The sequence below is a fragment of the Leuresthes tenuis genome, unplaced genomic scaffold, assembly GCF_036924035.1.
Source record: "Leuresthes tenuis unplaced genomic scaffold, fLeuTen1.0.hap1 SCAF_9, whole genome shotgun sequence".
Taxonomy (NCBI): domain Eukaryota; kingdom Metazoa; phylum Chordata; class Actinopteri; order Atheriniformes; family Atherinopsidae; genus Leuresthes; species Leuresthes tenuis.
The window spans coordinates 22,198,150-22,213,037 of NW_027325363.1; the positions used below are offsets into that span (position 1 = coordinate 22,198,150).

At 43.0% G+C, this 14,888-nt stretch overlaps 2 protein-coding genes and 1 long non-coding RNA gene across 3 annotated transcripts; 2 read left to right on the plus strand and 1 right to left on the minus strand.

The window, feature by feature from the left end:
• Positions 1-46: 46 nt before the first annotated feature.
• LOC140314561 (uncharacterized) lies at positions 47-5,065 on the plus strand. The gene is made up of 3 exons (XR_011917149.1): positions 47-142; positions 3,661-3,705; positions 3,814-5,065. It is a non-coding gene; the product is annotated as an uncharacterized lncRNA (long non-coding RNA).
• Positions 5,066-5,515: 450 nt separating this feature from the next.
• Positions 5,516-7,396, minus strand: tirap (toll-interleukin 1 receptor (TIR) domain containing adaptor protein). Its single transcript, XM_072392850.1, has 3 exons — positions 7,307-7,396; positions 6,083-6,685; positions 5,516-5,842 (listed from the first exon to the last, which is right to left on the minus strand). The coding sequence occupies exons 1-3, from the start codon at positions 7,311-7,313 to the stop codon at positions 5,784-5,786; spliced, it is 669 nt and encodes a 222-aa protein (XP_072248951.1). The 5' UTR covers positions 7,314-7,396; the 3' UTR covers positions 5,516-5,783.
• A 1,348-nt stretch (positions 7,397-8,744) lies between these two features.
• srpra (SRP receptor subunit alpha) lies at positions 8,745-14,798 on the plus strand. The gene is made up of 15 exons (XM_072392846.1): positions 8,745-8,855; positions 8,957-9,094; positions 9,390-9,473; positions 9,614-9,777; positions 10,320-10,480; positions 10,566-10,728; positions 10,851-10,998; positions 11,068-11,186; positions 11,266-11,387; positions 11,474-11,560; positions 12,090-12,262; positions 12,628-12,841; positions 12,957-13,120; positions 13,430-13,528; positions 13,676-14,798. Exons 2-15 carry the CDS (start codon positions 8,972-8,974, stop codon positions 13,802-13,804), a joined length of 1,950 nt encoding a protein of 649 aa, XP_072248947.1. The 5' UTR covers positions 8,745-8,855; positions 8,957-8,971; the 3' UTR covers positions 13,805-14,798.
• Positions 14,799-14,888: the final 90 nt, after the last annotated feature.

Below are 14,888 nucleotides of genomic sequence, written 5' to 3' on the forward strand. Positions count from 1 at the left end.
GACTCTCCCTCTCAGAGCGCGTTCCCTTTTCTCTCGCTCAGCTCAGGGACGCATGCGCACCTGGGTTCACGCGCTGGTCGTTGGAGATGCTTTATCTAAATTACATGCCTGTTGAAGAGAGCGGGATATCGAAATGTTCCGTGTGAGTACCAGCTCATTAAGGCGATTTGCTCCTCAGTCTGTATAAAAGTGGACATTTTATCCACCAGAAAAGGCGAACAACATCTGGAAAGCCTTTGCAGTTGGCAGGGATTTCTTTTTAAAATCGCGACTATCAAAGTCAAACCAGCAACTAGCAAGGCCTGCATAGGAGCTCACTTCTTTCACTTAAACTAAGTGAAGTAGCATTAAAACCATGCATTAAGCTCAGATGAAGTACTTAGGCAAAGAGCAGATAATTACACTTACTGCACCAAACCTAAAGTAGTCTTTGCTAATACTGAAAAGACTTTAATGTGGCTGCTTCTCTTTTCTACCTTAGATACTGAGGAGCTTAATATCAGTTTACGTTGATATTAACTTCTGCTATTGATTTCGATATTAATCTATCTTAGCTCATGTATCTGTAAAGTGGCCCAAGTATTAATCAAAGCTTGGATGTAAATTGATAGAAATCCAGTGGGATTACAAGTTAATTCTGTGCAAGTTTTTTCTACATATAGTACAGAAAAAGGAATATAGGTAGCAAAGTTGTTGTTTTTTTTTTATTTCAAGGCATAAGTGTAAAGGAAAAAAAGAGTTTTATGTCACGTTTTGACTTTTGTTTTGTGATGTGTTCAGGTTCTTGGTGTATTTTCTTGTCATGTCGCTTAGTTTCACTCAAGTCACTGTTTCTGTTCCACAGCTGCACCTCCTCACCAATCACCTTCCCCAGTATTTAGCTTCCAGGTTCACTCACAGTCATTGTGAAATCCTCACTTAACCTTCCATGCCACGTTTGGCCATTGTCTTGTCAGGTTTTTGCCCCGCATTATTTGTTCATCGTCTTGCCTTGTCTTGTTTTTTCACAGTTTAGTATTTTTGATAACCGGCTCTGCTGCACCCTTTGTTCTTGCCTTGTGCTTTTGGGGTTTTTTTTGTAAATAAATCTGTTTATTTTCAAGTCCGCATTTGGGTTCCCCATTCTCGCACCACGAACATTTTACAGTTCTCAGACTTTATTCCTTTAGTTATTTTAATTTTCTTCTTGTAGGACTGTTTCTGCTGATTTTTGATAGCAGCAGTCTTTTTATTTCATGTTACCCTTCCTTAAGAAATGGGCTTCTGGACCACCATCCTTTCCCAGAGACCATGTTTGGGCAGGCATCAGTGAACTCAGCACTTCCTCTTTCATCCTCCACTTGCCCCGTTTCCTCAAAGTTTTTTTGAAGTCACACAACACACCGTGCTGAGATGTGCCAAGTTCTTGACTAATACCTCTGTTGGAAGACTATTTCAAGTCTGTCAAACTGTATTGTCCTTCACAAATTATTAGTGACAGGCTGATAGTAACAAAGTGGCAAAAGGTCCAATTTAATATGGGTTCTTGGCTAAGTTGTCTGTTATGAGTTGACGCAAAAACTGATTTAGCTAATTGCCTCTTTATTCATTTATTTTTGCTTGAATGATTCATAGGGCTGAGTGATTTCATAAGCAGCACACTCCTCAGAAAATGAACAGGTATAAGGACTGGATGAATGGACCACATCTTTTGCCCAGTGGTTTGCAAATTTAGTGGGCTTAGAAATACTGCATATGCCTGTCACCTGCAGTGGAGTAGAGGAATAAAAGTGCCGTAAATCAGAATATCTACTCGAAAACACATACCTCAAACATTCACTTCTGTGTCGTACGTGAGCAAATCTAATTATTTGATAAAAAAGATTTCAAACTGCGGGATTAAGCAAATCTCTTCTTTTTCTTCCTATTCAGCAGAGCGATCTTTAAACTCTCACGCACAAAAAAAAAAAGCCTGCTGTCCACAGTCATCTTGATTTACCATCAACTCTTTACCGTCAGTCACATCTGTTTCTTGACAGCGGTACACCTGTTGTGAAGAGAGAGGTCTCAACTAACTGCACAGATTCCTGCAGCAGCTCGTACCTCACAGAGGGTTTACTGGCACCAACCGGTGGGAGAACCGATAAATCTCGGTTGCTTTCAAGCACGAGAGCGAGGCCGTGTTTTTTGGAGCAGAGCTTTGGCGGCGGCTGTAATTCATCCATGATGAACTTTGGTCCACCCGAATCCAGACGCGTCCAAATGCTTTGGTTTTGTAAATATGTGGGCTGAAGCTGATAGGGCTGGCGCTGAAATGCGCAGGTTAGTGAACTCTTCCATGTCACAGACCTTCTGCTCATTTTGAGGATTTGCACCATCCTTCCCAACATACAGCTTCTGCCTGCCAGGTGAACTAACATCTGGAGTCTTGTTGCAGCAGGCCGTGCGTTCTGTCTTTGGAAAGGATAAAAAAAATGAAACTGATGGACAGGTGTCATTAGAGCACCCGTGAGGCTTGAAGCTGCGTAGGGAGTGATAATTTATGAGTGAAACTTTTTGTTTAACCCAGTGTTTCGTTCCTTCAAACGAGCCGTGTTTTTGGAGCGTATCTGCCTCCATTTCCCTTATCTGTTGGCCACAAGCCTCTTTTACAAACTGCAAACTCAGAGATTAGGCACTGAACAAATGTTTGCCTCCACCGGACCAATGGCCCTGTCGGAGTTCTGTAAGCATTCTGAGAGAGACCATCACTCCGTTACAAGCCCACAAATTGCACTGGAGCATTTGCTTATCATAAAGGGGCTTTCCCACCCTGGCAATTCTGAGATCAGAAGGAGAGTTTCGTTCATGCCCACTCAGCCTTTAACATTTTCTGTTATTTGACTTTTTTTTGAGAAATGAAACTCGGGACTGGGGTCTGAAAGGAGTGCAAAGTTAATCATTCAATGAGCCATCTACCGTCCAGGTTTTTCCCGAGCACGTCACAGCACAAAAACCCGCTAAAGCGGAGCCGCAGATATGAGGATGTGGTAAAGGATGTGGCAGTTGATAAGAAAAACCTTGCCTGTGCTGCCACTTCACTGCGTGTATTAGAGACGAAACCTCTTCATATCACATATATCAGTGTCTTTTGGTTGGTAGAAGTCCACAAATGTATGTTGCCTCTGACTAATACTAAAAGGTTAACAACAGGCCATCCAGTGGACTTTGTTAATAGTTTACAGTTTCTGCTTAAAAAGCAGGCAATCTTGCAAAAGCAACTACACCTAGTTAGCATAGTTCCACTATCAAATGTGTGCTGCAAGAATTGCTAGCAACTTCGAGCTCCAAAACCCTCTCAGAAGTACCCAAGGCAGTTGAATTAATCTTCAAATTGGCAAAGTACAGCTTGGTGAAATAGAGAATTAAATGACGAGTCATTTTTTTGCTTATTCCTGCCCAGCGTTTACTGCGAAGGGATGACACCCTGCCCCACGCTTAACCTCGGCCCTAACCACAGCATTCATGTGAAAGCAGTGCTGTTGTTAGATGTTAAAACATTTGGATTGTTGTAATTATAATAGATATATTAATATAATAGATAATTATGATAGATCAGAGTTTGTACTCGTGGGGTATTTAATATATACGTTGACCTATTTTTCCGGTAAGATTCAATACCTTTTTTTCATTGTTCACCAGATCTGACGACACAGAGGCTGCAAAAGGATGGAGAAGATATTTTAGGTGGGTGAGCGCTATCTTCCTTTGATGTGGCTAGAGCGGAGAATGCATGAAAGCAAAGGATGCCAATAGACTGAACAAATTCATCAAAATACATGCCGTTTGTTTTAGGCACGCTTGCAGAAAACTGAGGGCAGTCGTCATCACCTCCACGGAGCGCTGGATAAGCTCAAGAGCCGCTTCAGCACCAGTGTCTCTTCCGCCTGCTGTGTAACGGAAAGATACAGGAAATCATTCCTGCCTGGTGCTGTTTGACTGCATAACAAGTCTGACCTTGTTAGACCTGTGGACACAGATCTGGACCAAAACTGACTCACATTCTCTGCAGTGTGCGACGAATTACTCCAGTCCTGGAATATAGTCATTATATATTGACTATATATATAGTCCCTACACACAGCACATTTTGTGTATCTGAGTCATTTTCTTTATTCATTATTCTCACAACACTTGGCTTTTATTTGGGTCCTAAGTGCTAAATCTTGTTTTACATCACGTGAAAACATGTGCTGGTATGATAAAAAAAAAAAGAAAAGTCCTTCTTCTGGCCCTGTTGGTGTATTTTCAAACTGTCCCTTGGTTGAACCTAATGTACCCACCTGCTACAGTAATCCAGTTTCATTATCAATATATCTGTCTTTCTGTTTTTATTATCCCCTACAGGCTTGTAAGCTGAGACTAAAAGAAAGGCCAAGTTTAAAAATGGGAATTTTCCAGATCATGTGCATTGAGTAAAGGGTGGAAATAAGGGGGCTCATGAAATGAACATGATTCTCAGCTCCTGCTTTATTCTTTTTTTCGCAGAATATAAATTTTACTTCAGCAAATCACAGACTGTAACCCTTTCACCTGAATATGAAAGACACCGCATCTTGTAAATGTGAATAATAATGGTGTAAAAGTCATGTTCAAGTTGTTTCTTTTTATGTGAGATGTGAAAGTTGGCTCTTTTTTTTGGTCACAGTGTGCGCTTCCATGCAAGGATTCACAACGGCACCAGCAGAAGCCTCATCGAACATCTGGGCCTTTCATAGATTTTTTTTTATCTGTATTTTCTTATTTTATGTTTAGCACGGTGGCTCGCTGCAAATGAGGCGATTATCAAGCGCCTTTTGGTGTGTATTCTTTAAATGTCAGCTGTTGTTTTAGGGGGGTGTGGAAGTGGCACGATGATACAGCAACAATGAAAATGTACCAGGACATGTATCACTTCTTGAAAGCAAACAGTGCCAAGAAGAAGAAAATAAATAAAACCTGCGTGCGTTAAAAAAAAAATAAAATAAAAAAAAGCTTTATGCTCCGGTTGATTCAAAGAGTACCAGTTATTGCATCTGCCAGTACGCTTCATTGATGACATTTAATGTGACTTAATAAAGAACAAAAAGGCCTCTGAATGGAAGGACTCTTCTCATTTCTTAAACATGCTGATACTTTGCTCCAAGTGTTCAGCCAGTTGTGATAACCGCTCATTCTTCAGAAGGCTGCAGGAGTCGACTGAAGCTGGTATTAGCCTGGAGTCAGGGCTCGGCCTGGATGGCTCACATTCCCATCTCTAGATGCATAGGGACAAATCAGCCAGGAGGCAGCTTGTCAGAATTATTAATATCACCAAGCTATCAGTCTGCCAGAAGACTCTAATTAAGATATACTTTGTCAAATTTAGAACATAAAGTTCTCTCTGTGTTATTGGCCCTGAAAGCCCAGTCAAAGTGGGCAGCCTGGGGTATTTCCAGTTTTGAAAAGCACAAGCCATATTTCTCTGTGGCTAATGCAGGAAATAACTCCCCCTCAACACACTCAGTGTTGACAACGCACTAAAAAGTCTAATAAAGGCTCTACAGCTTAAATTCCCCTTCAGATCAATGCATGATGTGACAAGAGGGTCTGTGAAGTGACTTCAGTCAATAGCAGCAGTGTTTCTTTTCTATGTAGAGCCTCTCGGACTTCAACATATTTAATCAATTACGCTCACAGCGAATGCCACTGAAGCTTTCATCTCTGGTCTGCATCTCCTCCAGTGGAGCAGAAGTCCCAGCCGGGTCGTACAAAGACAGCTTTCCTTCTTGTGAACTGAGTCCATTTCAACGTCTGCCCGAGTTGTTGACAAGTTTCATTTCATTTTTAACCAGGTTCTCCAGGTCTGGCGAGGAAAACGAGAAGAAAAAAAACATTAAAGGTGGGTTTTTCCCCTCCAAAAACGTTTTGAATTATACCATACGGTCCTCTTGTTTTCTGAAGCTTAGAGGGAGCAAAATGTTAATTAGATATAACTCAATGCAGATTTCAACATATTTCATAGTTGTAGGACTACGCATCCCCAGGGGCTTTGACCGAGACCAATTTATGTTGACTACCATACAGAATGTTTTCAGTTACTTACACCTGAGCACAGTCTTGCTGACAACACTATAGCCATGGTCTGGGTTCTTGCTCAGATCAATGTAGTAGTAGAACTTCAGTTCATGAGGGTACTGCGAGTGCGTCAGATTCTGAAGCATGGGAATCATCCTATTGGACATGGGCCCCTCTGCCAGAGCCTGATGCATCATGTAATTGCACCAATCATCCTGCACGAAACTGGGAGTGATAAGCAGAGCCCGTATATGGCTGTTCTGCACAGCCTCGCAAAACTCAGTAGAAATAGCACCTCCCGGACAAGCGTCCCTCTGCCATAGGAAACACCTGAAGCTGTGGGGCGCAGCCTCAAGGAACAAGACCAGACGTGTGGCCTCTTCGATGTCTCTGTGGGCAGAGCTGTGGCACACAAACACATCATATTTTCTTTTCCATCTCAGCTGAGAACTCAAAGCAACCTGTATCTGCCGTGGTTTCGACGGCGTTGTCCCAGATGATGATGAACTCAGCTGCGATGAAGGTGGCGATCCACTGCTGACGGACGCCACAGAGTTTTGGGTTATTCTGTCCTCTCTCTCACATTGCGTTGGCGAAGTTCTTTGTGATTTCAAAAGCTTTCGGAGCCTTGCTGAAAGATAAAAGACAAACGGAATATAACTGTGACTTGGCCGCACATTTTCAGAAGCAGAGTGCAGAAAAATGACACAAGAATATGGAGTTGTAAAATTAGATAGATAAGATTCTAATTCTGCAGGAGGAAGCATTTAACTGGACACCACGATGAAGGCTGGGCTTCCTTCCGTGGGACATTTAGACATCATTTCCTTCTCTCATTTCACTTAAGAATTTGTTCATAATGAAGAGAACTTTTAAAATCAGGTTGTTGTGATCCAGGACTTGCCCGACTTCTGAATAGGTTTGGTGACCCATACATAAGGGACATAACTCTCCAAAGGAAGAAGATCTGACTCTAGTTCTTCCTGTGGACAGCAGAGGAATTTCAAGTGCAGTTTGCTTTTCACGTGAACTCCCAGTTATCAATATTTATGAATATTTTCAAGCTCAGCTAAAAGAGCAGTGGAACCAGGATTCACAATGCGTCACGCTGACTTTTGTTGTTTTGATCAGTTCACTTCCGGCCCAAGAAAAAGTGTGAGAACAAGTGAGTAATCATGCACTTGATACAGATTCAACGCAGCTCAAATGTAAAAAAAAGAACATCCTGGAAAGGTTTACCACCTTGACTTACCATGCATGTTGTTAATACCACCATGTCTGTTCACCTCCTCTCCAGAATGCCTCCAGTAAACGCGTAGTTAATGCTCCATTGCCAAGATTTTCTCTTCTCTACAAAAATAACTCACAGTAAGCAGCTCAACAGACAGCAGCAAAGTCATTGATATCACCATCAGAAAAAGAGGAAGTTGCTGTTTGCTGGAAGAGACGCCCATGCAAGTGCAATCGACTTTAAAATGCAAACTCTGTGAGAATTTATATCTCGCTGAGCAAACAGTGACCCATCGCTTAAAACAATTACAAGGACAAATAAATACAACAAAAAAATATTCAGTATACCAGATAATCTGGGTGATGTTCTTTTTTTTCTTTTTTTTTTTAAAGGCATTTTATTCCTTTGGGTAGATCAAGAATACTTTTTTTTCTCTAAATGTCATTCTACTATGAAGTAAGTGGGAAAGGCAATCCCAATCTTCATCTGCTAATGTAAATTCAGAGGTGTGAAAGCTTAATCTTATCCTGAGTATAAAATGGTGTTCAGTCAACCACATCATGAGTGTCTTCCTGTTACGTAAATTACACACTGCCTGTCTCACATTTGTAAGCAGTCATTAAAACGTCTAAAAAATCTATGAAATGTAGACATTTCTATTCTATATATTTCTCTAACTTTAATTAGATGTGTATCAAACCTTTTTTCCCTTAAAATCCAGAAATGCTGCCTTCTCTTGGCTTTAGTGTATTTCATTTTAGACTGAGGTGGAGAGAATAACAGTCCTTTGGTTTGATTGGTTGAAATTTTATGATTGCCTTTTGCTCTTTTAACAATATGTTTTATTATGTTCCCATCCAGACAACCCCTTCCTTTTTTTCAAAACGACAACGCCAGACGTAGTCCAGAAATGTCACCCATCTAAAACAGATTATATTATTATTAACGGCGATTATAGTACAGTAAATGGGCCAATTTAGCTTTAGCCAATCAGCTAATCGCTTTCAAATCCACCGCAAGTGTTGGCCATAGTTCCCAAACACAAATGTTGCATCAAATTAAGAATATAAGGCGTTTTTTTTCATTCAAATTGTGTTGAATTTTTATCACTTTAATTCATTTAAGACTTAAGTCCTTTTTAAATCATTGCATCCCGTTTCTATTTACATTTCATACTTAGAGGCGTTCAGGAACAGACATGCACCATTAAAATCTATCCTAGTAATTAATGCATGTGCCTCTTCTGAATGCAATTTGTGAACAAGTCGGAACATGTTCCATTATGAACATGGAGGGGCTTTTTTTCGTGACTAAGTGAAACACAAAGTGAGATGTGCTGCCGAGAAACACCCGTTTAAAGTAGTTACTTCACGTGGAATCCTTTCACGAGTGTGACTTTTTATAGGAAAACAGGTTCATCGAACTGCGCAAGCGCATGATCCGGAAAAAAAAAAACTTCCGGAAGAGCGCGTCTCTTCCTGGTTCAACATCTGACGTGTCTAAAACAGTTTTCCACCGGTGTGGGGTTTGTACTCGTGGGGTATTTAATATACGTTGACTTATTTTTCTGGTAAGATTCAATACCTTTTTTTTCATTGTTCACCTTTTTTTTCATTGTTTATTGTATTTCAACTGTTACTTCTTGTGTATATTCTCTTTTCAAAAACGCAGATACGTGGTGACAAGATGCTGGATTTCTTCACCATCTTCAGCAAAGGAGGGATAGTGTTGTGGTGTTTTCAGGGAGCCGGGGTCACTGAATCTTTCACGGGGCCAGTCAACGCTTTGATCCGCTCGGTGATCCTACAGGTGAACCGCACAGTCAGGTTAACTTTTGGCTGCGATTGTCTCGGTTTATCTTTTAGCTAAGCTAATGCTAAGCTAGCGCTGGTGGGTAGCAAACACCAGCTTATTGCGTAATAATACTGTACTAAACGGCCTTATTGTAGAGTGAGGTTAAATGAAATCTACCCTGTTGGATTTCTCAGATTAATTTTGACGCGCTCTCTTTAAATGTGGCTTCTTTCAGGTTTTAGCAGTGTTAGCATTAGCAACAACATATGTTCAAGTTCTCATTCACAGTCATGTTTGTTTGTTTTTACAGGAACGAAGTGGGAACAATTCGTTCACTCATGAGGCTCTGAGTCTAAAATACAAGCTGGATAATGAGTTTGAGTTGATTTTTGTGGTAAGTCGCACAGTGAAACGAAGTAGTTCATCAGAGCACTGAGGAGCAGACAGCTAACCTGGAACCACTTTTTAGTACTGTCAAACTTGAACATGTTGATGACCGTCCTTATTTTTCTTATTTTCCTATCCCTTGTCCAGGTGGGTTTTCAAAAAATCCTGACGCTGACCTACGTGGACAAGTTTATAGATGATGTTCAGCTTCATTTCAGGGATCGCTATAAGAATGAGCTGGAGCAAAAAGGAGCTTTGAAGCTTCTCAACAACAGCTATGAGTTTGAGGAGGACTTCATAATGCTGCTCAGGTGTTTTTTTGTTTTGTTTTTTCAAGCAGATCTCTCAGCTAATTGATGTACTGTGCAGAGCATTGTCTCGCGTTTCTTAATATTCTTCACCTTTTTAGCGCAGGAAATTTAGAAGGTTTCAGTTTGCATGTCTTGAATATCAGAGGGTACACATAAATTCTCACGTTGCATTCATTATATAACATATTTTGTTGAAATGTAAGGTGCTGCTGTTGCCATGACTCGGGGAAAACCGTAAGATGTCGGGGACTGAAGCGACAGTGTTATCGTTTAGGATGTTGAGTGTGTGTGATGCAGCTTTAGAGAAAATGTCGAAGAGAGATCAGATCACTGGAGATGCAAGTGTAAACGAGACCAGAACCCTACTGTTATTTTAGTGGCCAGCTTAATCAGAAGTGGCTCAGTTATTTTCAGGAAGAATGCACGTTTCTGTACAGTGGGGTAAAAAAATCATCTGTGCGATGAAGCTGTGAGATCCTTCCTCTAAACCAGGTTTCTTTTTGTCTCGCCCATGCTGACTTAAATCGACTGGTTACGACAAGGGAGGCGGAGGTGAGCAGTAAAGGTCGAAGCCATCATCAAATACGGTCCTTTAATGAGTCCAAAAAGTCCCAAAAAACTGTGAAGTCAATGATTGAAACGAAGGGTGGGGACAAGGACAAAGAACAAGGTGGCAAGAAGAGTAAAAATGCCAAAAAGGAGGGTAAGTGTTTCTGGTGGAGCTAAAATAAGCTCTGTGAAACAGCTCGCTTTGCAATCTCAGACAGTTGACAACTGATGTTTTCCAGCTCCTGCAGCTGAGCCTGCCAAAGGGGATCAGAGCAAGGCCTCATCCTCTAACCAGAAGACGGTTGAGAACGGCAACCAAGGCTTGACTCCTGAGGAGATCATTAAAAAGAACAGAGAGGAATTCCTCCGCAAGCGCATGGCGGGACCGGCTGAAAAACCCAGGTAAGGCTGATTGAGTCACGTTTTCATACACATGCTTAACGGACACAAATGGCTGGAAAAAATAGGCAAGATCGCAGCAGCTATTCTTTTTTCCAACTGTTCTTGTGTCGTTCTTCTCACAGCAAGTCCCCAAAGCCTCAAAAGCCGAATAAGAAAGCGATGCGCGTTTGGGGCAACGCTGGTAGCAGCGCTAAGGAGCTGGACTACAGCAACAGGAATGAAGGTTCTCCCAACGGTGGCGAACAGAACCCAGACGCACAAATCGACCTGGTATGAAGCAGAAACCTCTGCCTTAGTCGCTTTGATAAAACTTGAATTAAGAGTTTGGATGCTTCTCAGGGAATGCAGCTCAGCTCCATGAAAGGAGACCTGCGGTCTGTGGACTACGAGTCCAGCGAGGATGGAGAGATGGAGGAGGAAGACGAGGAAGTGGTCGTTAGCGAAACGAGCAAGACGAGGTAGCCACGGGTCTCTTGTCATAGTCCTGTGTCTTTGTCCCAAATGTGAGTTGCATCCAGCTTTGTTTGTTTTTCTCAGCTCTAAAAAAGGTGGCGGTTTCGGGGGGATTTTTGGGATGCTGAAGGGCCTGGTGGGCTCCAAGAGCCTGTCCCGAGAGGACATGGAGCCGGTGCTGGAGAAGATGAGGGACCACCTCATCGGTCTGTCTTCACGTCCCTTTCACTCGCTCACCTTACCCTGCAGGTTTGATGTGTGCTCATCCTTGTTCTCCTTTCCGAATCTGCAGCAAAGAATGTAGCTGCCGACATCGCCTCCCAGCTGTGTGACTCCGTGGCCAAAAAACTGGAGGGCAAAGTCATGGGCACATTCACCAGTAAGTACCCTTTCACAGCCATCTAATCATACCCACAACTCGGTATTGCTCCCCACTCTTCTTATCAGATTGCTATAATGATTAATGTGCATATTCTCTTCCTTGGCTCTGTCGGAAAGCATCAGTCTACATGTTGGGAAGAGTAATGTGATTACAGTAATGCACTTTGAAATGGTAATATAATTCCCACGGCAAATGGAATTAAACTTGATCTTCCCCTCAGTTTCATATCCATAGGATGCATTTTTAAGTGCTGCTCAGACTAGATTTATGGACGAAACTATAAAAAAACCCTAATGAAGTTAAGGTAATTGGGAATCTTTGTTTGAAGACTGTTCCTGCACATGTTTTATTATTTATGAATAATGATATTTGGCTTCTTTTGCTCTGAACGTAACTGTCCAGCACACACACACACACACACACACACACACACAAAACCCAGTCTTGTTCCTTGCCTCCAAATCCTGCATATTCATGTCTACGTGTGCATGAGTACCGCTTACATGCCTTTTTTTTCTGTGTGTAGCTGTGGCCTCAACAGTAAAGCAGGCCCTGCAAGACTCGCTGGTGCAGATCCTGCAACCCAAGCGCAGGGTGGATATCCTCAGAGATGTGATGGAGGCGCAGAGCCAGCGCAGGCCCTTTGTCATCACATTTTGTGGCGTCAACGGAGTTGGAAAATCCACCAACCTGGCAAAGGTCAGCTTGAACGGCAGATTCTTATACGAATCACCCTTTTCTTTTACAGCCACGTGACTTCAGTATTTAGTTTATTACCCATCCTAAGGATGCACTCCGGCTTCATCCTCTGTGATCAGCACAGTGTTGAATAAATGTAGAACAACTTGATGCTGTCTGATGGCAGCTGTCGGGTTTTACAGTGAATACAGAGGTGAGGACTCCCAGATGGAACGGTCCTTCAGCTTTATTGGTTCAGAGTAACGTCCTTTTTTATTTGAAATAACTGTGGTTGTTGACGTGAGAGTGAGCCGGCGTGCCCACGTGAACTTGCGCGTCTTTTTCTCGGACAACGTGCCGCTGAACTCCCGCTTGTCTTGGTCCAGATCTCCTTCTGGCTGATAGAGAACGGCTTCACCGTGCTGATCGCAGCCTGCGACACGTTTCGTGCCGGGGCCGTGGAGCAGCTGCGCACTCATCAGCGCCGCCTGAACTCTCTGCACCCCCCAGGGAAGGACGGAGGGCGGCCCGTTGTGCATCTCTATGAGAAAGGCTACGGGAAGGACGCAGCTGGAATTGCTATGGAGGCCATCGCCTATGGTAAAAACTCTCTGCCGGTACTTGTTGATTGTGCCTGAGGTTAGTTGTTCAAACATGAAAGTGCAGCTCTTCCGAAGCCCGTCACATGTTAACTGTTCATCTTTGATCCCTCCAGCCCGCAACCAGGCCTTTGACGTGGTGCTGGTGGACACTGCTGGGCGGATGCAGGACAACGCCCCCCTAATGACAGCCCTGGCTAAACTTATTGCTGTCAACATGCCCGATCTGGTGCTGTTTGTTGGGGAGGCTCTGGTGGGCAATGAGGCTGTTGACCAGCTGGTAAGACCACTGACAAAAGCTGAGCATTCCTGCCCGTCTATTTGGTTCGTGGGGTGGGATTTATTCAGATCCTATGTGGCTCATCAGGCAGAATAATGATTTCAGTTTATTAAAGTGTCCAGCAGAGGTCAGCGTTGCTCCATAAACCTGCTCTGTGGTTGAATAATGTGTTTACACAGATGTGCCCCCTCCCCTCCCCTCCCTCCATCTAAACCTTACAGGGCAGGAACCACGGTTTTATGCATTTTAACTCTGTGCTCATCAGTTTTCACCTGAATGATTCAGCTTTCTCTTTCCTTTGTGCTTTAGGTGAAGTTTAATCGGGCTCTGGCAGACCACTCCATGTCTGACAAGCCTCGGCTCATTGATGGAATAGTTCTCACTAAGTTTGACACTATTGATGACAAGGTATCATTTTATATATGCACATTTCATCTTCTGAGCAGACAAAAAATATTGCAGATAGGGCTTTGTCAGCGGCTGCTCTCAGGCTCATGAATAATCTTTCAGTTGGAAAGCTGATACCTGTCGTGCGTCATCCTCCCTCTCCGACAGGTCGGCGCTGCCATCTCCATGACTTACATCACAGGCCAGCCCATCGTGTTCGTGGGCACGGGGCAGACCTACAACGACCTGCGCAGCCTCAACGCCCGCGCCGTGGTCAGCGCCCTGATGAAGGCTTAAGAGCAGCCGCACGTTCCGCCGTTCAGATTCATCATCGCAAGGAAGCCACCCGTCTATCTTTGCCGCGCTGCCGTGAGATGTTCCAGCCCTGCTCGCCTGCCTTTTCACGCTCCTCTCATGCACATCCAACTTGGCATCAAACGAATGAACTTGTTACACAAACAGGTCATGAAACTGACAGAAGGTGTTTTTTTTTTTGTTGTTTTTTTTTTGTTTGTCCCAACTAAATCCAGAGGAGCCTCCTTTTGCTTTATTTTAAACTTTTGGTTGCAAAAATTAAAAAGTACCTCAGATCAGCTGGAGTTCTAAAATGGTGACGTCACATCTAAATGATATTTCGCCTCGGCCGAGTGGACGGTTTTTGCATCGTCTCTCGGTTTCCTCCTCCTCATGTAAACGAAGTTAACCTGTTCCAGAGGAAGGCTTAGTGACCGTAGTGCCTCTGTCATCTCTATTCCTAGCAAACACTTTAATTAAACGGATGGTCGGCCACAGAGAATCCCGTCGCAGTTCGGGTCAGAAACAGCTTCTACACTACAGTGGAGTGCCAGTGTATCCACAGAGGGATCGGGCTCAGTCAGCGCTGATCCTCTGTAAAACACATCCACTTAAACACTCTCCCAGAGCTCCTCACCTAACACCACGGTTGACCCGCTGTCTCTCTGATCCTTTAGGTTATCAGTGAAAAGCGCAAGTATATTTTATTCCTTTTTCTTTTTGTTCTTAGGGCTGTCAGATGTCTATAGTTAAGACTTCCCCATGTGAGGTTAAAATGAAGCTCTGTGGCCCCTCTATTTATTTTCCCCTTTGATTTTTTTTTATTTGATTTTTTTTCTCCATTTTCGAGAGGAAATACAAGTCTTAAAGACCCCCCCCCCCCCCCCCCCTCCTTTAAATTGTGGTAGTGCAATATGAGAGAATCGAGGGTTATACTGAAGATTTGAACTAATTTATGAGAATGTAAACATTTCTAAATAAAGCTGATATATGTTGAGCCGGTCTGGAAAGTGGAACTAAGCTCTGTACGATGTTGCAGAGGGACTGAATGGATGCAGCAAAGGCTCGTCGTTACACGTGCAAATGC